Genomic DNA, 24,330 nt, shown 5'->3' with positions numbered 1-24,330 from the left:
GGAAATACTTGTTGTTGTTGTTGCTGTTGTTGTTGTTATGTAACCATAGCCGCTGGAAGTAGGATGCTGAGGGTGCTGCAGCATTTTAAAAAATCAAATAAAAAAAACATCGGACTAAAAAAGAATATATTAATACAAATATATATTTTTTAAAGTCTCTCATGAAAGTAATGAATGCACTGGGTCTTTACTAGTCCTGTATTAGTGGACTGATATAGCCGTCTATAGCGTGCAGAAAACAATTATGCCCCCCCCCCGGCGAAAAATAAATAAATCGCAGCACCCCTAAACATCTTCCTGCAGCTATGTACGTGACCCATCTCAGCCCAGTACAACAATCCATTCAAACAAGCCTTCACTTTATTCAAGCCTAAGTTGCAAGTATCTTCCACGGTCCAACACAACGTCAACGGAATTCCTTGGGCAAGAGTAAATGTTGGCCCGTGAATTCCAAATTCCTTTGCAAATAATGAAAAATACTTTATTTGAAGGTTCAATCCGGATATGGATTTTCCATCTCAACCATAATGTTACATCATTGTTATTACATCAGTATTACATAAAATTGGACTTGGCAAATAGAAAGAGTCAGGCCTAAGGAAAATAGACTCAAAGGCAAACACCACATAGTAACATCTGTAAAATGCTAGGTTAAGAGGAGAAAGATGATACTTTCCTGCACCTATCGAAGGATACACACAGATCAGTTGCATTATTTTTCTCAGACCACAGTACACACAATTTCTTGTAGACACGAGGTCAGATTTCAAAACTCTCAAGAATTTAACAGTAGTGGTTCCTCTTCAACCGATCTGTACACTTGACTACTTGTCACAAATAGCACTGAAAGATATGACTGACTGATTTCTCTTTGTTTGTTTTTTCTCCTCGAGTCTGTGAGTTAAGAAGAGTTTTTCCTTCGTAATCTGAAAAACACCAAACAAAAACAAAACATTGACACTCTTGACGACTTTCAAATGAATAGTTGAGTGACTACTCTACTGATTAGCCGCCGGGGACCGAGCACTAGGAGAAAGTGGTTTTTTTTTTAACAAAAAGAGCATGGGAATGCATCAAAACAAGACTGCTGGGTCTGTGCCCATCACAGGAATGAGAGAACAGGTGCCTCCACATAAATATACTGTAGCCTACCACGTACACAGTCGATTGCTGGACCCCAGCCCAACTTTGAAACCTTTTAATGTCTTTGCTCACAAGGTTTCCTTTTCAGTCAAGTCACTTTTGAAGTTACATGTCAAAACTTGCCAAGTCACCCTTTTTGAAAATCCAAAATCCAAGGCAAGTAAACAAACCAAACCTTTTTTTTGTTTCTTACTTTTGTCCTCAGACTCTTGCCCCCTGCACTTTGGCAGACTAGTTGTTAATTATATTTTTTTTATTACAATACATTACCATTGTTGATTTTTGTATAAGTTCGGGAAAATGTTGGCTATGAGAACACGCTTTTGCCGTCGCCGTAGAGGTCGGCTAGCTTTTTGAAGCGCGGCCCCCAGTTGCTGAGATAGTCGTAGTTCTGCTCTGAGTCTGTACTTAGTGACTCCAGGGAGCTTAACGACTCAGCTACCGAACCATTCCCCTCAAAGGCGTACGTCTGCAAAGAGTCATACGGCGGAGCTGATGGATCAACATCTGCGTCCTTCAGCCGGTCCCAAATGAACTCTCGGAACACCACGTTGTCCGGCAGGGTCTTGTAGACGGGAAGCGAGGAGGAGGATCTCGGGTAGGGGAAGAAGGTGGGGGTGTCAGGGGTGACGTCTCGTCGGACCTTGGGGTCTCTGATGACATTGAGGTTGCGGAGGGCCACCATGTCGAAGGCCTCAGTGTCCTCCTCTCCTCCACCTTCATCGTCGTAGCGGACGATGTTCTCCCTCACGTCCCTCTCCTCCTCCAGGATCAAGGGCTCCTTCTTCCTCCGACGCATCGACACAATCAGCAGCACCATCACTGAACAAGGAAAGAGAAGAGTCTGAGTCCATGTTGATTAACCATCAGCATTAGGATACTTATTCAATATAAAGGCACAGTACATTTGGATGATAAATCTACGGAAAATAATAGCTCATATTTGATGAATGTGAAAATAAAACATTGAAACAGTGTCTTTGCATCAATACATTTCTCTCCTCCATCCTCCATTTTGTGCACCACTTCCAAACGGACAGAAAACTTCCTGAAACCGGAATTTTCTGAACTTCTAGGCACCCTCTCCAATCCCTGGTCCCATATATTATTGCTGAAAATAACTCTCCACACCGAAGCAAACTGGCAAATGTCTAATGATCCTTCATCCATCAACGTCGCACTGGTGCCAGTGAAATATCGCATTGTGGGACCATATTTCTTCCCTTTGCTGCGTCTGGCTTCCGCGGGCTAGAGAGAAGGGCCTGGGAAAACGAAGGCAAACACCGCTTCACACCTCGTAATAAGAGAGCAAATGGAGAAGCTGGAAGGGGTGGGGGTGCTACATAAAACGCTCGGGGAGACACTGATGAATGGAGAGCCTTTTGACTGCTGTTTGGTGACTGGCTTCTGAATGCATGGCTCTAATAGCTACAGTGTGTTACTACTCCACCCATGGTACTACTCAACCATGGTTTAATCTGTCAATACCACTGGTCTGTTTCCCTCACTACTGCTACTACCACTACTACCATTATTTGGAATGTTGATATAATTTTCTATGTGTGTAATTGTATGGCTTTAGTGAAATGCTATTTTGAAAGATGACACATCCCTTGGAATCAATGAGGAGAATAGTACATTGGTCCACCTCTGATTGTATAGGAGCTTAAGAGCTCTCCAGATTCCATTCAGTTCGGTAATGCTTTTCCAGATGAATCATGATATGGTGGCACAATGAAAGAGAATATCTTCATTGCTTTCCAGCAAAGCTTTACAGGGTTGAATACCTAGAAGGCGCTATGCTGTGCCTCATCATCACATACTGGGAGTTGGCCAGGAGCCAATCATGCCTTACGAGTGGCTGCAGGAAGATGGCCAAGCATACAAAAGAACCCACTGTGACAGTCATCAAGCGGCTTCAATACAATGACCATCACACTAGACATTATTCAGCCAGCCTTCATATGAATAAATTCCCTCTTTAGAGTGGATCAACACTGCATAGATGCAGATGGTAAACAAACAAAAAACAAACAAAATCTATTTGATGTTATCCTGGATTTGCTGTAATTGAATTGTTTAAAAGATCCATCAAGCACAATCAATACTGTGCAAGCAGAGTTTTCTGTGCTGCCATGGCTCTCCTTGCTAGTGTACATCATTATAATGAACTGAAGCAAAAAGACCCCTCCTCATCATCGCCACTCTGCTTGCTTAGCTCTGTCTAAACCTCAGGCTGATTATTCACTGACTGTGTCACTCACAAACCACACACCTCCCATATTGCTGCATAATTGTAAAAGACAACTACATTCTGATGGCAAAAGGACTAATGGACACATCATTATGAGGACAATATGTCTCATGGAGACAATAATGTTTGTCAATAAAATGATACATTTGGTGTATTGCCTCTACTCAACTAATTTAGATCACAGATAAACAAACTACTTGTGTAGGGGGAGAATACACTACGGTCTACTGCTATGTACTATTATATAAGCATAATTATCTCTTGCTTTCCCAGTAGTTGTGTTAAGCATCACTAATCACTCAATAAGTCATATATGAGTAGTTGGGACTCTGGTCCTCCACTTTTTCATAGTCAGGCAAATTCAGAATTAGAGTGGCCAGGGTAGTGAGAAAATAATTTGGTTTGAGTGACAATAGTCATGGCAACAGACGTCTGGCGCTGAGGGGGTGCTACTTAAAAGCCCTAATTGGTCGTGTCTGACGCATCACCTGACCGGACCTCAAAAAATAAAAAGGTGCTAAATCGTTTCAAATAATGACTTGCCAACTTTCTTTTGCAGTTTCAATGTCACTATGACCATGGGGATATTCATCTCCAAAGAGGATTTAGATGACAGCTAAAGATCTCGGAAAAAATATTATATTTTGAGGGTGTACAATTTAGTGGAAGACAGAGGACATGTCTTCTAAATGATAACAGTAGATGTGTTACTTAATGTCATGTGGACCTAAAACTAATGACCGTCCAGTTTGATAGAAAAACTACATAGCCAACCATGTAAGCACGTACGCACGCACACCCACACCCACACACACACAACTATATGATAGGTAAGTGAGCTGGTGAGTGGTTGAAACTCATGGACATTGTGAAGTGGGCTCTTATCAATCAACAAAGAAAACAGGTTGGTACATCTCAAGGAGTTGCTGTTCAATTTTCACCTGCCATCTTAGCCACCCGTCATTATAGCTACTCTACTCAGTGATGAAAGATGAATAGAAGTTGTTGGTGTGGGGATGGAGGCCCTGCTTTTCTTTGATGAGAGAGAGAAGAGCGAGAGCGAGAGAGTGAGAGATTGTGAGGTCTGTTCTATTCTACTACGGCTGGAGGACACCTGGACTGACAGCACCTGAGGACGACGGCAGCAGCACCTCTGGTCTTTTTCTGAGCTCTCCTCTCAACCAAAACAATGCAATCACACGCAATCACATCCCCAATTACAGGAGCGCAGATTGAAATAGGCCTTGATGGAGGCACGCAAGATTTGGGAGCCAGGACGGGAAGGGTTGTGCACAGGGTGTTAATGCAAGAGGGGGTGGCAGGGAGGGTCAAACAGGGAGAAGGGGAATGGGATGATAGAGAGAATGGGGGAAAAGGAGACAAAGTTAAGCAGCACAGACCGATGGAGGCAGACAAGGACACGTGCGCCCACCGACAGTGTACGCACTCAGACACAGACACAAACAGACAAACACGCACACATTAGCAATGCTGGGTTCAGAGCCCCACCACTACGTCTTTACCGTGTTTCTCATTCAATATCTCATTCATTACAAAAAGTATTCTCCTTAGCAATAGAAATTAAGCACATTTGTGCAAATATAAATGAAAGTGAGTTTTGGCTGGCCCTATCAAAAAACCAAAATGTTTGTTATTGTATATCCTATTTAGACTCCATCTCAGTTTTCAATAAAGTTCACCAGTGCATTAAACTATTCTTCTGACTGTGCTGTGGTATAAAGACCTTGTCTCTGGATTTCATGGGCAATCATTTGCTGCTTAGTTGATTCAATCTATGTGGAATCATTAATAACAAAAGCTCATAGCAAATGGGACTAGTGTTAGCATCATGAGAGACACACTTCATAAACCCAGGTACAGTCAAAACCGGCCCAAAATGTAGAATCCTATACCCATACCCTGCCCATATACCCACAAAGACATTACCATACCCACACACATCACATTAGTAAGCTCGTACATAAAAAAAATAAAAAATAAAGATTATTCAAGAACTGAAGATAACATAAGAATGTGAATTATGTGCAGGTATGCATAGCAAATTTGATAGGTTAAATATTGCTCCAGGCATGATGAAGATCTGTTGACCTATGTAGACATGTGAAGAATCTGTGTATCTCAAACATGCACACTGTCTCCAGTAGTTGACATCACGGTTGTTCTTACCCAGGAGTGTAATGATGCAGCCCAGAATGGCGACAAGGGCCCCTGTACTGAGGCCAGCAGGAAGTGTGTACGCCACCGCCCCACATGATTGGGCTACGCCGTCCGAGTCACAGTCACACACACTCACTGATAGGGTGTTGGTGCTACTGAGCGCGGGGCTTCCACTGTCTACGATCAACACGGGCAGTCGGTACAGCACCTGCTCCCGTCTTCGGAATCCTCCACGTTTCGTTACGATGGACGCCGTGTTGTCTGGAAGGGAGGAAAATGAAAAACCAGATCAGTCAGGAAGAAGGAAGAAGGGGAAGAGTATTTAGAGATCAAAACCTGCACAGTCCTGATACAAGCTGAAACAGTACATTGTCTGTATTAGGACAGCACTGTGTAAACACATACAGTATTTATTTAACTGTGGTATAATTAAGCAATAAGGCACGGGGAGGGGTTGTATATGGCCAATATACCATGGCTAAGTGCTGTTCTTATTCATGACGCAAAGCGGAGTGCCTGGATACAGCCTCTAGCCGTGGTATATTGGCCATATACCACAAACACCCGAGGTGCCTTATTGCTATTATAAACTGGTTACCAAAGTAATTAGAGCAGTAAAAATAAACGTTTTGTTATACCCGATATACGGTCTGATATACCACGGCTGTGAGCCAATCAGCATTTAAGGGCTCGAACCACCCAGTTTATAACAATCAGTATATACTGTTAGCATATACTGAACAAAAATATGAACGCAACATGTAAAGTGTTGGTCCCATGTTTCATGAGGTGAAATAAAATATATCAGAAAGTTTCCATACGCACAAAAAGCTTATTTCTCTCAAATTTTGTGGGCAAATTTGTTTACATCTGTCAAGTTCTGACCTTAGTTCATTTTGTTATGTCTTTGTTTTAGTATGGTCAGGGCGTGAGTTGGGTGGGTAGTCTATGTTATTTTTTTTCTATGTTGTGGTTTTGTGTTTGGCCTGGTATGGTTCTCAATCAGAGGCAGGTGTCGTTCGTTGTCTCCGATTGAGAATCGTACTTAGGTAGCTTTTTCCCACCTGTGTTTTGTGGGTGATTATTTTCTGTTCTGTGTTTTTCTTCACCGTACAGGACTGTTCGTTTGTCGTTTTTTTTCAGTGTTCAGTTGTTTCATTAAAGAATATGAACACTTACAACGCTGCGCATTGGTCCTTACCTTTTCCACCCACAACGAGCGTTATAGAATCACCCACCAAAAAAGGACCAAGCAGCGTGGTATCGGGCAGCAGCAGAAATCTCTGGACTCATGGACATGGGAGGAGATTCTGGACGGAGAAGGACCCTGGGCACAGGCTGGGGAATATCGCCGCCCCAAGGCAGAGCTGGAGGCAGCAAAAGCTGCGCGGCGGTGGTATGAAGAGGCAGCATGGCAGCGAGGTTGGGATGAGAGGCAGCCCCAAAAATGTCTTGGGGGGGGCACATGGGGAGTGTGGCTTAGTCAGGTAGGAGACCTGAGCCAACTCCCCGTGCTTACCGTGGAGAAAGGTGGACCGGGCAGGCACCGTGTTATGCCGTGAGGCGCACGGTGTCCCCGGTGCGCAGGCATAGCCCGGTGCGTTACATCGCAGCACCTCATATCGGCCGGGCTAAAGTGGGCATCGAGCCAGATACTATGAAGCCGGCTCAGCGCATCTGGTCTCCTTGGGCCGGGGTACATGGAACCAGCCCTACGCACGGTGTCCCAGGTTCGCCAGCACAGCCCAGTACGGTCTCCACCTTGCCGCACTGGCCTGGCGATGGGGAGTATCCAGCCAGGTAGGGTTGTGCAGGCTTGGTGCTTGAGACCTCCAGTGCGCCTCCACGGTCCGGTCTATCCGGTGCCTCCTCCACGCACCAGGCCTCCGGTGGCAGCCCCACGCACCAGGCTGTCTCTCCGTGCTCCCTCCTGTCCTGAGCTGCAGGAGTGTCCCGTCTGTCCTGAGCTGCCAGAGTGTCCCGTCTGTCTTGAGCTGCCAGAGTCGCCCGTCTGTCCTTAGCTGCCATTGTCGCCCGTCTGTCCTGAGCTGCCAGAGTCGCCCGTCCGTCCTGAGCTGCCAGTCGCCCGTCTGTCCTGAGCTGCCAGAGTCGCCCGTCTGTCCTGAGCTGCCAGAGTCGCCCGTCTGTCCTGAGCTGCCAGAGTCGCCCGTCTGTCCAGAGCTGCCAGAGTCCCCCGTCTGTCCTGAGCTGCCAGAGCCGCCCGCCAGTCAGGAGCTGCCGGAGCCGCCCGCCAGTCAGGAGCTGCCCTTCACTCCGGCGCTGCCGGAATCTCCCCATCCATTCGGGGCCCGCTGCTAGGGTCCCCAGTCTGAGGTCGGCGGCGAGGGTCGACGCTCTAAAGGCGCCACTGAGGCAGGGAAAGAAGCGGGCAAAGACTATGGTGGAGTGGGGTCCACGTCCCGCGCCAGAGCCGCCACCGCAGACAGACGCCCACCCAGACCCTCCCCTATAGGTTCAGGTTTTGCGGCCGGAGTCCGCACCTTTGGGGGCGGGGGTTACTGTCACATTCTGACCTTCGTTCTTTTTGTTATGTCTTTGTTTTAGTATAGTTTATTATTTTCTGTTCTGTGTTTTTCTTCACCGTACAGGACTGTTTGCTTGTTGTTTTGTTGTTTTTTCAGTGTTCGGTTGTTTCATTAAAGAATATGAACATTTACCACGCTGCGCATTGGTCCTCACCTTCTTCCACCAATGACAAGCTTTTACAACATCCCTGTTAGGGTGCATTTCTCCCTTGCCAAGATAATCCATCCACCTGACAGGTGTAGCATACCAAGAAGCTGATTAAACAGCATGATCATTACACAGGTGCACCGTGTGTTGGGGACAATAAAAGGCCACTAAAATGTGCAGTTTTATCACAACACAATGCCACAGATGTCTCAAGTTGAGGGAGTGAGGAATTGGCTTGCTGACTGCAGGAATGTCCAACAGAGCTGTTTCCAGATAATTGAATGTACATTTCACTAACATTAGCCACTTCCAATGACGTTTTAGAGAATTTGGCAGTCATAACATTTTGTCAGCAGGTGATTGTCAAGCAAATAACTGCCGGTCTCATGGTAATTAACCATTAATTAAGATAAACACATTTAGCGTTTCCTGGCTTTCACGCATAGCCTACAAGAAACTAATGAAGACCTTTGGAACATCTACATTTGAAAAGTCTAACAAATCCATGTAATATAGCATTCACCTTCACAATAAATCCATGATTTGATCTGGTCTAAAGAAACATGATATGAAGTATGTAGTCTAATTTGTAGTCTAATGTAGTCTATTTCAGAAGAACAGGATAGCATAGTCTGAGTTGTCCTTATGTTAGGCCCTGATCTGTCTATGCCATGTTGCTGTGGCCTACACTAGTTGATTTAGCAGACAAGATTTGCTTCGAAGTCCTTGGCATTATTTTATGTTATTTTATAGTTCGAAGAATACAATTGAACATAGCTGACTACATAGTTGTGATACAAATATTGGGCTATATGTTTAGATTTTTTAATACATTCTAAGGCTGCATGATGCGACTGGAATACAGGATTTGAAAAAAGTTGCATGAAAGGCATGAGCTTTGTTTAATTTTTGTTATGTACTTCGTCAGTCACTCATTTACAACTTGACAAGCACTTGATAATGCCATCTCATTTGTGTGGCCGTAATGACCCCTAAAAAATCCATGCCTTTTGCGGTCAGTGGTCGTTGTGCCCTTTGGCTGAATATAATGATTATTATTCCCTTCTCCCAGCTGCCTGCTGAAGCACCTCTAACTTACATGGCTCTCTGTCATGTGATCGGTCTTTCGCACACAGGCTACAACTGAAGACAGACACATCGGAGACGCAACTGCACTCCTCGCAACTGCCCATATTGAAGATATTGGAAAAACTGTCCACATTTACTTTTCGTCAGTCAACAAGATGATGAGGCCTAACGAACAGCAAAAACACTAGCCTATGTCAATCTACTATCCCCCATAGCACAAAAGTTGACCTATTCTATTCTGTGCGAGACATAAATATTATAAACATAGTCAGGGATAGTTGTGGGATGCGATAGATCCCAAATTAATACAACCACTGGCATCAAAAAACCTGTTTTAAGCAACAAATGTGATTATGCATGTAATGGTTTCATTATAAATGTGTATTTTTATGGTGAAAATTATCTTCCCCAAACTTGAAACTCATTTGCTGTGTATGTATGCCATGTAGGCTCTACACCAGTTGTAAAGTGGATTAATGTGCGTAATTTTAAGAAGTTTTTTGGCTACTTTAGTTGTGATACAAACCTTATCAAAACATATAGGCCTATGGGCTAGGCTATATGAGGTGTGCGATTATGATTTGAAAAAGTCACTCAAAAAAAGCATGCGTAACAGCTGGGGATCGTACACAAGTGATAATATGTCATTCACAAGTGATAATATGTCATTCACAAGTGATAATATGTCATTCACAAGTGATAATATGTCATTCACAAGTGATAATATGTCATTCACAAGAGATAATATATAATTCACAAGTGATAATACATCATTCACAAGTGATATGCTAATATTGTCACCTATCACATGATTCTTGATTTAATCTTGTCATTACATAGACTAAATAATATATGTTTGAAATTTGTTTTGATTTAGAATGGACCATTACAGTGCACCTGTCTCGAAACAGGTGATTCATTTTCATGCCAGACTGGTAGACTATACTCCTGCTGTAAAGAGAAGCAATGTGCTTAATATTAGGGAAGATGAAAAATAAATATAGTAGGTAGTAGTCTATAGAAAGCTGATGGGATCCTCCTCTTTTTAATAGAGGCCACCACTCTGTTTTCTCATGCAATTGTTAGCCTATAGAAATGTTGCACAACTTGAGCTCATGGACTCTCATGAAGTGTTTGATTAGATGTTCAATTATATTTGCATTGATGTCAGAGAGATTACATAGACAATAGAGTGCTGAGTACCAGGCAGTTATCATGTTTGGTAGGCTACTAATGACCATCAGCAGCATCAACTACCTTGACTAAACACTCATGTGGAATTTGACTGTTGTCATGACTCATGACAACCGGTGTGGCAGTAATACATTCACCGTAACAGCCCTATGTCCAGCCGGCCTCACAACTGCAGACCACGTTTAACCATGCCAGCCCAGAACCACCACATCCAGCTTCTTAACCTGCAGGATCGTGGGACCTGGCTACAGAGTGGGTGGGCCTATGCCCTCCCAGATCCACCCATGACTGCGCCCCTGCCCAGTCATATGACATAGATTAGGGCTAATTTATTTATTTCAATTGACTGATTTCCTCCTGTGAACGGTAACTCAGTAAAATCTTTGAAATTGTTGCATGTTGTGTTTATATTTTCTGTTCAGTATAAATGAAATGCTGTATCTCACAGATCACATAGTCTATTGGTCATTTGCAGGAATACATATGGTACAGCACCAGCGACTAGCTTTGGAGTTTGTTGTACGTGCCATTATGTTCTCTTTTCAATTAACAAGGAGAATACAAGAAAATCAACAAATGGAGCCAATAATTCATATAATGTAAGATATCAGAGATATTCCATTCTCTTCTATGCCACCCGTTGAGAAATTACATTGTTGGTTTGATTTCCAAATGTACTTGACCAGCAGTGATATATGAATCATAACAAGTGAGGAATAGAAGACCAGACAATATTTACAGAGGAGGAAAATATTTTGTGCAAATGGGCATGATACCATTAGAGATTAAATTATACTTTCAAATTTAGTCATTACATTTCAAAACCTGTTTTTGCCTCCACACATCTAAACCTGCAATTAACATTCGTGGATATTCCTATCCATAACATTGATTTAAAGGTGAAACAGACATGAATAAGCCATCAGAATCATCCTCAGAAAGTTTGTTTCAGCAACTACTACCAATCAAAAAGGTCTTGAAATATCTCATGTTTGAAAAATCAAACATGGACAAGAAAGACTTCTCAATCCATACTTGCAGGACTGTTATGGCCATAGTTGACCCTGGATTTGTAGTCCTTACAAACTCTAATCCCTTTTGATTTAACGTTTTCCTCACATTCTTCTCTGTTGTCAGTAATGGACTGTTAATTGATGTACTTTGACGAGGAGAAAACACCTACCTTTGTTGTCTCGGAGAGTGAAGTTGGAGTTGCCGGCCACAGATGGAGGCAGGGCAAAGTAAAAGCGATGACCACTGGGAGGCTCATCCTTGTCCACAGCGCTGATAGTCTGGATGACCTGTGCAACACATAACCACTCTGATTGTATGGTACTCGGAACACATGGAACACACAACCACTCTGATTGGTTGGACCCCTAATGACAACCCCAAATTGTGAAGCTGATTGGTTGATTGATTGATTAATGAAAAGTATTAATTGGTTTGGGCTAATGGGTCATTAGTCCATAGCCACAGTTTCTTTGTTTTATTCAGGAATATCCGTAAGAATTAACAGTGCTGGTTGAACATGGTGAACTGCTATGCTTTCTCATGTTTTGATTAATTTACAAACTAGCATACATTTCTTTTAACACAAGGCCAAGGCAATAGAGTGAGTAAATTGGTACAAATAAACTTGATTTTGATTTATGAAATGTTTATTTTATGATGTTGGCTATGGTTTTACATCACTTATCACTTGCAGTAAGTGCTTATTTGGCAAGAGGAGCCTAATGCAGCTTTTTAGGGATGAGAAAAAAGCTCCGGAATCGATTTTCTCAGCAAAACATAGTCTGTTTTCTTCTTAGGTTACAATGTAGGGACAACTTAGCAATGCCAATGCCAGGCGTATCAAACATTCAGCCCGTGAAGAGGACCAATCTGGTACGCAGGTGTTTTGAGTTAAACAGCTGAATAATATAATATATATCATTATATTATTCAACTGTTTTACTCAAAACACTTGCGTGCCAGATTGGACATCCTTACAGGCTGGATGTTTGATATATATGTTACATTTTTGGAAGAAAATACATTTTGGCGGAAAACAATCTCATTACACAAAAATTAAATGTTTTACCCTCCTCTTTTTCATTGTGAATAAAAACAGCTTTAGCTAAAGAGGATGGAGGAAAAATGTGTTACTATCTGTTGTACCAGATACTGAATTATGTCAATAAAGAAAAACACATTGCCACTTAAACCTATATCCACTAGCATAACTCCTCATAAACCAACATTTAACATGTAAAATGTCTGCTTTTATCCATAGTTGTGTGAAGAATTGGGGTGGGGGTGCTGTTGGGGGTCGGGGTGCAGACGGCTATATCGGTCCGCTAATACAGGACTCGTAAAGGCCCAGTGCACTCCTTTGTGAATTATTATTATTTTTAAATAAATGTTTTTAGTTTATTTGTTTATTTAGATTTTTCAGGGGGTGTTGCAGCACCCCTGCTTCAGGTGGCTCTGCTTATATCTAAGTACAATGAACTAACATTTAGCTTAACAAATTCGACACAGACTTGTGTCAACACCAGCATTATGTAGCAGTCTATGTGTGGTGCTTCTCTAAGTGGACACATCCCCATGTTCAGTTGCAGTAGGAGATCCAACTGCTCTGTGAGAGCTAGGATACATCCAAACGGCACCCTATTCCCAATATAGTCTGAGGCTTCATGCCCCCTCAGATTTGTAGTTTTTTTTCTTCACACGTTACATTAATTACTAAACTTTTTAAGCCAACGTTTATCAACTTGTCTTCACTGACATGCTCAGCCTATCCCTCACCCAGTCTGTAATACCTACATGTTTCAAGCAGACCACCAAAGTCCCTGTGCCCAAGAATACAAAGGTAAACTGTCTGAATGACTATCACATCTGTAGCCATGAAATGCTTTGAAAGGCTGGTCATGGCTCTCATTAACACCATCATCCCAGACACCCTGGACCCACTCCAATTCACATATTGCCCCAAAAGAGCCACAGACGATGCAATCTCAAATGCACTCCACGCTACCATTTCCCACCGGGACAAAAGGAATACCTATGTGAGAATGATGTTCATTCACTAAAGCTTAGAGTTCAACAAGCTTATCATGAAGCTAAGGACCCTGGGAATGAACACCTCCCTCTGCAACTTTATCCTGGATTTCCTGACTGGCCACTCCGGGTACAGCAACACATCTGCCACGCTAATCCTTAACATGGGAGCCCCTCAGAGGTGCGTGCTTGGTCCCCTATTGTACTCCCTGTTCACCCACAACTGCCTGGCCATGCACAACTCCAACATTATCATTACGTTTGCTGATGAGACAACAATGGTAGGCCTGATCACCAACAATGATGAGGCAACCTGTAGGGAGGAGGTCCGAGACCTGGCAGTGTGGTGCCAGGACAACAACCTCAACGTCAGCAAGACAAAGGAGCTGATCGTGGACTACAAGAAATAGAGGGCCAAGCATGCCCCTATTCACATCGACGGGGCTGTTGTGAAGTGGGTTGAGAGCTTCAAGTTCCTCGGTATCCACAGCACTAAGGATCTGTCATGGTTCAAACACACCAACACAGTTGTAAAGAGTCCATGAAAATGGAAACTGAAAAGATTTGGCATGGGTCCTCAGATCTTCAAAAGGTTCTACAGCTGCACCATTGAGAGCATCTTGACTGGCTGCATCACCGCTTGTTATGGCAACTGCTTGATATCAGACTGCAAGGTGCTACAGAGGGTAGTGAGGACAGCCCAGTACATCACTGGGACCGAGGTCCCTGCCATCTATACCAGGCAGTGTCAGAGGAAGGCCCTAAAAATTGTCAAAGACTCCAGCCACCCAAGTCATAGGCTGCTCTCTCTGCTACCACATGGCAAGTGGTACCTATACACCAAGTCTGGAACCAATAGGACACTGAACAGTTTCTATCCCCAAGCCTTCAGTCTGCTAAATACAGTAGTTAGGTAAATAGTTAATCAAATAGCTACTCGGACTATCTGCATAGACACTTTTTCCACAAACTGTTTTTTTGACCCATCACACACGCTGCTGCTACTGTTACAGTTACTCATTGTGTATCTATTATTATTTTTATTATTACGTGTTTTACTTTTCTATTATTTCTCTATTATCTTTCTCTCTGCATTGCTGAGAAGAATTGAAGCATTTCACCGTTATTCCACACCTATTGTTTACAAAGCATGTGAGAAATAACATTTTATTTGCTCATTATTTATAAAAGATATGTCAGCTCTATTTTGCGGAGAGGGCACACTGACGGGACCAGGCAAGGAGTACCCCCCCTTTATTCTCGCTAGTAAGTGGTTCCTTCAAAGGAATACTAGGCAAGACACTAGATGCTCTAGTCTGGTGCATGCAGACTGTATCATCAGTGGAGGAGGAGAGAGAGAGTAGTGACAGACAGCATTTGATTTGATTGTAGCTGCCGGTAATAAGCAGGAATGGCAGGAAGTATGTTTTGTAAATTAATTTTATTACGCTACACTACCTTCTAATTAGTGGATTTGGCTATTTCAGCCACACCCGTTGCTGACAGGTGTATAAAATTGAGCACATAGCCATACAATCTCCATTGACAAACATTAGCAGTAGAATGGCCTTACGGAAGAGCTCAGTGACTTTCAACGTGGCACCATCAGAGGATGCCACCTTTCTAACAAGTTAGTTCAGAAATTGTTTGTCGAGATCAGTGTGTAAGAACTTGACTGGCCTACATGGAAGCAAGGCCCCCGCAGCAATGTTCCAACACCAACCTCATAACTAGCTAATACTCTTAGAAAAAGGTGCTAAGTTGAACCATACAGGTTTCTTTGGTTTTTCCCCATAGGGGACCCTTTTTGGTGCTGGCCAGAAACCATTGCAAAGGGTTCCATCTAGAACCCTTTATCTAGGGTTCTTCAAAGAACCCCCTGTATATGGTACTACCTAGAACTCTCTATATAAATGTTCTTCCTAGAATGATCTGTGAAGAGTTCTACCAATAACCCTTTTATCTTTGGAGGGTTCTTCCAAGAACCCTCTATGAACAGCTCAATCAGCCTTATCAACCTTTAAAATTAAATGACAATGACAATTGCGTATACCATAAGGCCTTTATTTGAGAGCTTAATTATTCCCTAACACAGCGGTGTTAGAAATCACCTGGTTTACAGGCTACATCAGGCCTGCCAGTCAAATTATACTTGCTTGCAAATTGATGTGTAATTCCTATTAGAGTCCAGCCAGAGTTACAATATTTTTCATCACCTACAACCTGCATTCAGAATGATTTCCATGGTAAGGAAGACTGAATACAGAGACTACCTCAATCATCTAAACTGGAAAAACCATCTTAGTAATGGGTACAATAAATCTAATTATTAACAGATATAATTTGTTTAGGAAACTGTATGTTACTTATCTTTGTGTAGCATAAAATTAATCAACTAAGCAATGTACATGCAAAAACATAGTTTTAATTATTACAGTAAAACAAACACTTGAAAATCTCGCTGAAATAGAGTACGCTGGGAAATGTTACATATGGTTCTATGTAGAACCCTTCTTGGATTCCAAATCATCCTTATTGCCTTCCAAAGAATCATCAAATACATTTCTTCCAAAAATAAAATTTCTTCCAGATTTCTTCCAAAAACGTTTCTTAGGAATGTATAGGTTCTAGGTAGAACCCCTCACCTTACAAAGAACCCTTGTTTTCCGAAAAGGGTTCTTCTGATCAAAACAGTTCTTGGTAGAATCCTATCTCTCTGCAGAGAACCTTTTTGGGGCCCTTTTGTCTAAGAGTTTACCAAGCCATTTCAGTCTATCAATCAAGTTAGAGTAGCTTGTCTAACTATCTTAGCTGTTATGCCTGCAATTAATTACTGCAAGCAATTACTAAATGTACTGAATAAGATACATTCCTTTCAGTCTTTTACCCAGATTTTGGCAGAGATGCAGAGAAGCATATTTTGTTTCTTTAAAAACAGAACCACCCATCAGGAGGAAACAGACAGCTCAAGAGTTATGCTTAGATATGCAGAACAATACTTGGTTTAAATTAGGGATGCACAATATATCGGTGAACTTATCGGAATAAGTCGATATTAGCTAAAAATGACAACATCGGTATCGACCAATGTCTAGTTGAACGCCGATGTGCAAAACTGATGTCAAAGCTGACATGCATACTTATATCACCTTGGTACATGCCGTAATGACGCCATGTAAAATGTTGCACTAAACGTGCAACAAAGCATTCATAACCTAGCCCACAATGTCTGCTGTGTGGATCGAGCAGTCAATTGAAAGAGTAAGAAAATTTCAGCGAGACAACTCCCGAAGGTGAAATCCATCTAAGCCAAGATAATGGAATGCATTGCCCTTGACAATCAACAGTTCTCTGTGGTGGGTGATGTTGGCTTTCGCCGACAGGTCGAGCACCGGTACACACTACCAAGTGCTCTATTTTTCAGATGTTTTCCTACAGAGTTCCACAGTAATATGGTCACTACTATTAGCTTCAAGACAAACATACTATGGAACGCCGTTTGGGTCTTTGCATGTCAAAAAAGATACAGTAGCACCGTCAAAGCCGTACAAAAAAGTCTGCAAACAAACAAACACCGGCCACGAACGATGTGTTTACAATACCGCATTGGTAATAAAGCATCATTTGTTCAACCGCAACTTCTGGGGTTGCTAGCTTTAGCTTGGTACCTAGCTAGCACCAATACAACCAGCCTGAAAACAATGACCAGTAGAAACTGCAGTCATTTTCATTATTCTTAGCAATCCTTGTGAGTAAGTATTAGCGAGGTTGCCACTTGTTGTTCGCCTATTGAAATTGAACTTCAGTTCATGAAAATAAATAGCTAGCCAGCTACTTAACCCTGTTGCCCAAAGCTAATGTTATGAGCAGCCAACTAGCTTCATTTGGCTAGTGAGGCTTGACTGGGCTTGGTTATCAATCAAATCAATCAAATGTATTTATAAAGCCCTTCTTACATCAGCTGATGTCACAAAGTGCTGTACAGAAACCCAGCCTAAAACCCCAAACAGCAAGCAATGCAAGTGTAGAAGCATGGTTATGTGTTGTGAAGCCAGCCACAATAAGGATTAGGCACAATAGTGGAATTTGCAGTTTGCCTTCAAAATAAAAGTTTATAATTGACATTGATGCAAATGAATACAAATAGTATAATTGTGCGGTACTTTAATTTTGAAGGCTAACCCAAAATCCACTATCGTGGCTAATCCTTATTGTGGCTAGCTTCATATAGATGAGTCCGACCACCATGAATCAAATGAAAACTGTCTAATCAATTTGAGGGTTATTTTAGATGATAACACCTAGCTATATAGTTAGCTCGCTAACTATATAGCTACTGAAACAGATTATGTTGTTTTGCTATGTTTTTGGGGAAGAACATTGTTTGCATCCAAACAAACAACCAGCACTGTAGGTGTGCGAGACAACTTTACCAGCATCATAGCATACGTATTGATGAATCGTTGTGACATGTAATGCAAGTGATAGTGTAATCAATGTGTAATAACTACATAAAAAATGTATGAACGCGTTAAATGTGACGTGCAGTCATACATCTACTGTTCCTTGTTTTCTTGTTTGACACCCAAAGACCCAAACGGTGTTCCATAGCAAAGACTCAAACAGCATTCCATAGAAATCCTGGTTGAGAATAAAACGACTGAACAAATAAACAACAAAACAGCAAAGCAAGTAAGTGAAAAAAATAGGTTTTGATTATATTTTACTGATAATGGGGACGTAAATGCCAACAAAATACATTTTTGATCAGTGTGGTGTGTGTATGTGTGTAACCTTTAGTTAACTAGGCAAGTCAGTAAGAACAAATTCTTATTTACAATGACGGCCTACCCCGGCCAAACCTGGGCCAATTCTGCACCACTTTATGGAGCTCCCAATCACAGCCGGATGTGATACAGCCTGGATTCAAACCAGGGGCTGTAGTGACGCCTCTTACACGAAGATGCCGTGCCTTAGACCGCGGCATACATGTGTGTGTGTTAACTTTTAACTGTACTAGAATGCTTAAAAGGCCGCTAAAATTTTCAATATTGGTTATCGGTATCGGCCAAAAATCTCATATCGGTGCATCACTAGTTTAAATGTAATCTGGCAGTTTAGGATAATATCATGTTGTTTTTATTAATTATGATGCCATGAAATGTGCCTGTATTTATGATATGTGTTAGAATCCCATGTACTGTGTTTTATAGCTACTTTCCGGAAATTCTACACATTATGCCATGGGATGGGGAGAGATTTTTTGCCGTTTTAAATGCAAATTTTCTGCATTTCTACACAATTTGCCATGACTTATGCCATGTTAATGTAACGGTTTTCTTGACTCGAAGGAGAGGAGGACCAAAATGCAGCGTGGCTATTTAGATTCATGTTTAATGAAAAAAAGAACACGAACAGTACAAAAATAATAAACGTAACGAGAAAACCTAAACAGCCTATACTGGTGCAAACTAACACAGGAACAATCACCCACAAAACCCAACACCAAACAGGCTACCTAAATATGGTTCCCAATCAGAGACAATGACTAACACCTGCCTCTGATTGCGAACCATATCAGGCCAAACACAGAAACAGACAAACTAGAAACACAACATAGAATGCCCACTCATATCACACCCTGACCAAACAAAACATAGAAACATACAAAGCAAACTATGGTCAGGGTGTGACAGTACCCCCCCCCACTCCAAGGTGCGGACCCCGGCCGCAAAACCTGAACCTATTGGGGAGGGTCTGGGTGGGCATCTGTCCGCGGTGTCCTTGTCCGCTTCCGTGGCCTCCTAACCACGGCAACCCTACTAAATGATCCCACTGTACTGAGGGGCAGAAGCTCTGGAGAGAGGGGCGGAAGCTCTGGACAGAGGGGCGGGGGCTCTGGCGCCTCTGGGCTGAGGGGCTCTGGCGCCTCTGGGCTGAGGGGCACTGGCGCCTCTGGGCTGAGGGGCACTGGCGCCTCTGGGCTGAGGGGCACTGGCGCCTCTGGGCTGAGGGGCACTGGCGCCTCTGGGCTGAGGGGCACTGGCGCCTCTGGGCTGAGGGGCACTGGCGCCTCTGGGCTGAGGGGCACTGGCGCCTCTGGGCTGAGGGGCACTGGCGCCTCTGGGCTGAGGGGCACTGGCGGCCCGGGCTGACTGGCGGCACTGGCTGCCCCTGCCCCTGGCGGCACTGGCGGCCCCTGGCTGACTGGCGGCCCATGGCTGACTGGCGGCACTGGCGGCCCCTGGCTGACTGGCGGCACTGGCGGCCCCTGGCTGACTGGCGGCACTGGCGGCTCCTTACAGACTGGCGGCACTGGCGGCTCCTTGCAGACTGGCGGCACCTTGCAGACTGGCGGCACTGACGGCGCAGGGCAGACGGGTGGCTTAGGCGGCGCTGGGCAGACGGGTGGCTTAGGCGGTGCTGGGCAGACGGGTGGCTTAGGCGGCGCTGGGCAGACGGGTGGCTCAGGCGGCGCTGGGCAGGCGGCGCTGGGCAGACGGGTGGCTGGGCAGACGGGTGGCTCAGGCGGCGCTGGGCAGACGGGTGGCTCAGGCGGTGGCTCAGGCAGCGCTAGGCAGATGGGTGGCTCAGGCGGCGCTGGGCAGACGGGTGGCTTAGGCGGCGCTGGGCAGACGGGTGGCTTAGGCGGCGCTGGGCAGACGGGTGGCTCAGGCGGCGCTGGGCAGACGGGTGGCTCAGGCGGCGCTGGGCAGACGGGTAGCTCAGATGGCGCTGGGCAGACTGACGACTCTGATGGCGCTGGACTGAGTAGCTCTGGCGCCTCTGGAATGAGGGGCTCTAGCGCCTCAGGACTGAGGGGCGGGAGCTCTGGCAGCACCAAATAGGCGGGAGACTCCGGCAGCGCTGAACAGGTGGGAGACTCCGGCAGCGCTGTAGAGGAGGAAGGCTCCGGCAGCGCTGAACAGGCAGGAGACTCCGGCAGCGCTGGAGAGGAAGGCTCCGGCAGCGCTGGACAGGCGGGAGCACCTGTAAGGATGAGCCGGAGAGCGGAGGGCTGGTGCGTGGAGGTGGTGACAGATAGACCGGACCGTGCAGGCGCACTGGAGCTCTTGAGCACCGAGCCTGCCCAACCCTACCTGGTTGCATGCTCCCGGTCGCCCTGCCAGTGCGGCGAGGTGGAATAGCCTGCACTGGGCTATGCAGGCGAACCGGGGACACCATGCGCAAGGCTGGTGCCATGTAAGCCGGCCCAAGGAAACGCACTGGAGACCAGATGCGTAGAGCCGGCTTCATGGCACTTGGCTCGATGCCCACTCTAGCCCGGCCGATACGCGGAGCTGGAATGTATCGCACCGGGCTATGCACCCGCACTGGGGACAGGGCGCTTCACAGCATAACACCACCGAGACCTGCCCGGTCTCTCTAGCCCCCCGGTAACCACAGGAAGTTGACGCAGGTCTCCTACCTGGCTTCGCCATACTTACTGTGAGCCCCCTCCAATACATTTTTGGGGCTGACTCTCGGGCTTCCATCCACGCCACCGTGCTGCCTCCTCATACCAGCGCCTCTCCGCCTTTTCCGCCTCCAGCTCTTCTTTGGGGCAGCGTTATTCTCCAGGCTGTGCCCAGGGTCCTTTTCCGTCCAACTCATCCTCCCATGTCCAGTCCTCCTCGCGCTGCTCCTGCTGCTGCCCGTTACCACGCCGCTTGGTCCTGTTGTGGTGGGTGATTCTGTAACGGTTTTCTTTAGGTGAAGGAGAGGCGGACCAAAACGCAGCGTGGTTTCTATTCATGGTATTTAATGAAGAAAACTATACATGAACAGACTAACAAAAACAAGAAACGTGAAAACCTAAAACAGCCCTATCTAGTGCAAACACAGAGACAGGAACAATCACCCACAAAACCCAACACCAAACAGGCTACCTAAATATGGTTCCCAATCAGAGACAATGACTAACACCTGCCTTTGATTGAGAACCATATCAGGCCAAACACAGAAACAGACAAACTAGACACACAACATAGAATGCCCACTCATATCACACCCTGACCAAACAAAACATAGAAACATACAAAGCAAACTATGGTCAGGGTGTGACAGTTAATATGATATCTGAGTGAGAGGGTGTATAGCAATTGACCTGAAATCAACTCTAACCTTTCGGTTAAATTAATTTGTCTATTGAACAAGATCTACTACTTGGCATTAAGAGCTAAGCAATTATCTTTTTAAAAAAACGTTAAAAAAATCTTGATAAAAAGAACATTGGAGGGGGGATTATTAACAGGAATAAAACTGTCCTAGTCCTAGTCTGTAATTCTCTCTTTTGTTCATTTTCTATTTGTTTTTGTATGATTTGTTTGATATTTTTGTTAATACAAAAACACTTACTTGTTTCCACATAACACTGATACCCATTCCCTTTTTAAAAATGTTTTGTATGTGTAATTGTATTTAAAAAAATACTTTATTTGAAAAAAAAATAGTGATTAACTAAATCAATGACCCCCCTGGATGACAGGGCCCCTGAACACTTGCCCTGCGTGTCTGGTCGGTAATTCAGCCATGATTACTAAAAGTTTAGATAGCTGGCTAGACTAAGTAGATTCATTTACCAATCTAAAATGTTAATTGACTGCTAAGTGAGTGACTGTGAGTGAGACACATAACAAGAGGAAAACTGCTGATGCACAACCAAGTTTTGAAATTACACCTCATGTATTCTACTATTCTAACTCTCAACAGTTAGTTGAGTTCCTGACTGAGTTCCTGAGTTTTTGTAGATTTTTTTGAATGCAAAAAAATGACCGAGGTCCGGACCTCTGTGCCCTCATATGTAGCTATGACCCTGACTGTGTTGTAATTTGAATGTAGTGCAGCATATTGAGATGTGTGATTTACAACAGTCAGAATGACACCCTCATTAAAATGACATTTGAACAGGTAGAGGTATGCTTAGAACCTATGCAGACAAATATAATATATGGAAGAGGTGAAAAAAAATATTGTTGTCTATCAACAATGACAAAACACCAGGGTCTGACAATCTAGATGGAAAATTACTGAGGATAATAGCAGATGATATTGCCACTCCTATTTGCCACATCTTCAATTTAAACCTACTAGAGAGCGTGTGCCCTCGGGCCTGGAGGGAAGCTAAAGTCATTCCGCTACTTAAGAAGAGTAAAGCCCCCTTTACCTTCTCAAATAGCCGACCAACCAGCCTGTTACCAACCCTTAGTAAACTTCTGACCAGATACACACAATGCTAATTTACAGTAAACAAATTGACAACAGAATTTCAGCATGCTTATAGGGAAGGACACTCAACAAGCACATACACACATGACTGATGATTGGCTGAGAGAAATTGATGATAAAATGATTTTGGGGGCTGTCTTGTTAGACTCCAGTGCAGCTTTTGACATTATTGATCATAGTCCGCTGCTGGAAAAAAAAGTATCTGTGATGGCTTTACACCACCTGCTATAATGTGGATAAAGAGTTAATTGTTAGGCCTCCCGGGTAGCGCAGTGGTTAAGGGCACTGTACTGCAGCGCCAGCTGTGCCATCAGAGACTCTGGGTTCACGCCCAGGCTCTGTCGTAACAGGCCACGACCGGGAGCTCCATGGGGCGACGCACAATTGGCCTAGCGTGGTTAGGGATGGCTTGGTCGGTAGGGATGTCCTTGTCTCATCGCGCACCAGCGACTCCTGTGGCGTGCCGTTTGCAGTGTGCTCTAACCAAGGTTGCACGGTGTTTCCTCTGACACATTGGTGCTGCTGGCTTCCAGGCTGTGTTAAGAAGCAGTGTGGCTAGATTGGGTTGTGTATCACATGACTTTCAACCTTCATCTCTCCCGAGCCTGTATGGGAGTTGTAGTGGTGAGATAAGATAGTAGCTACTACAACAATTGGGCATGATGAAATTGGGGAGAAAAAAGGGGTAAAAAAAGAAAAAATAGTTACTTGTTCAACAGAACACAGAAGGTGTTCTTTAATGGAAGCCTATCAAATATAATCCAGTTAGAATTAGGAATTCCCCAGGGTAGCTGATTAGGCCCCTTGCTTTTTTCAATTTTTACTAAAGACATGCCACTGACGTTGAGTAAAGCCAGAGGTTCTATGTACGTGGATGACTCAACGCTATACATGTCTGTTACTACAGCGACTGAAATGACTGCAACACTCAACAAAGTGCTGCAGTTAAGTTTCAGAGCGGGCGGCAAGGAATAAGTTAGCCCTAATTATTTCTAAAACTAAAAGCATTGTATTTGGAACAAAACACTCACTAAACCCTAAACCTCAACTAAATATTCTACTAAATAATGTGGAAATTGAGAAAGTTGAGATGACTAAACTGCTTGGAGCAACACTAGATTGTAAACTGTCATGGTCAAAACATATTGATGCAGTAGTAGCTAAGATGGGATGAAGTCTGTCTATAATAAAGCGATGCGCTGCCTTCTTAACAACACTATCAACAAGGCAGGTCCTACAGGCCCTAGTTTTGTCGCATCTTGACTACTGTTCAGTCGTGTGGTCAGGTGCCACAAAAAAGGACTTGCAATTGCAATTGGCTCAGAACAGCACAGCACGGCTGGCCCTTCGATGTATACAGAGAGATCATTTTATTAATATGCAAGTCAATCTCTCCTGGCTGAAAGTGGAGGAGAGATTGACTTCCTCACTACTTTTATTTATGAGAGGTATTGACATTTTGAATGCATCAAACTGTCTCGACAAGCTACTGGCACACAGCTCGGACA

General features: G+C 44.1%; 1 protein-coding gene across 1 annotated transcript in view; it reads right to left on the bottom strand.

The window, feature by feature from the left end:
• Window positions 1-346: 346 nt before the first annotated feature.
• The window catches only part of LOC135538703 (cadherin-7-like), a 128,336-nt gene continuing 104,352 nt past the window's right edge, over window positions 347-24,330 (bottom strand). Inside the window, exons 10-12 of the mRNA XM_064964606.1 lie at window positions 11,736-11,853; window positions 5,585-5,836; window positions 347-1,965 (exon numbers count right to left, since the gene is read on the bottom strand). Of these exons, the coding sequence (XP_064820678.1) occupies window positions 1,451-1,965; window positions 5,585-5,836; window positions 11,736-11,853 (885 nt within the window). The 3' untranslated portion in view covers window positions 347-1,450. The remainder of the gene's footprint in view (window positions 1,966-5,584; window positions 5,837-11,735; window positions 11,854-24,330) is intronic.

This window comes from Oncorhynchus masou, unplaced genomic scaffold (genome assembly GCF_036934945.1).
Source record: "Oncorhynchus masou masou isolate Uvic2021 unplaced genomic scaffold, UVic_Omas_1.1 unplaced_scaffold_2___fragment_2___debris, whole genome shotgun sequence".
Taxonomy (NCBI): Eukaryota; Metazoa; Chordata; class Actinopteri; order Salmoniformes; family Salmonidae; genus Oncorhynchus; species Oncorhynchus masou.
The sequence above is the reverse complement of the archived record's forward strand: the minus strand, read 5'-3'. Positions and strand labels throughout refer to the sequence as shown.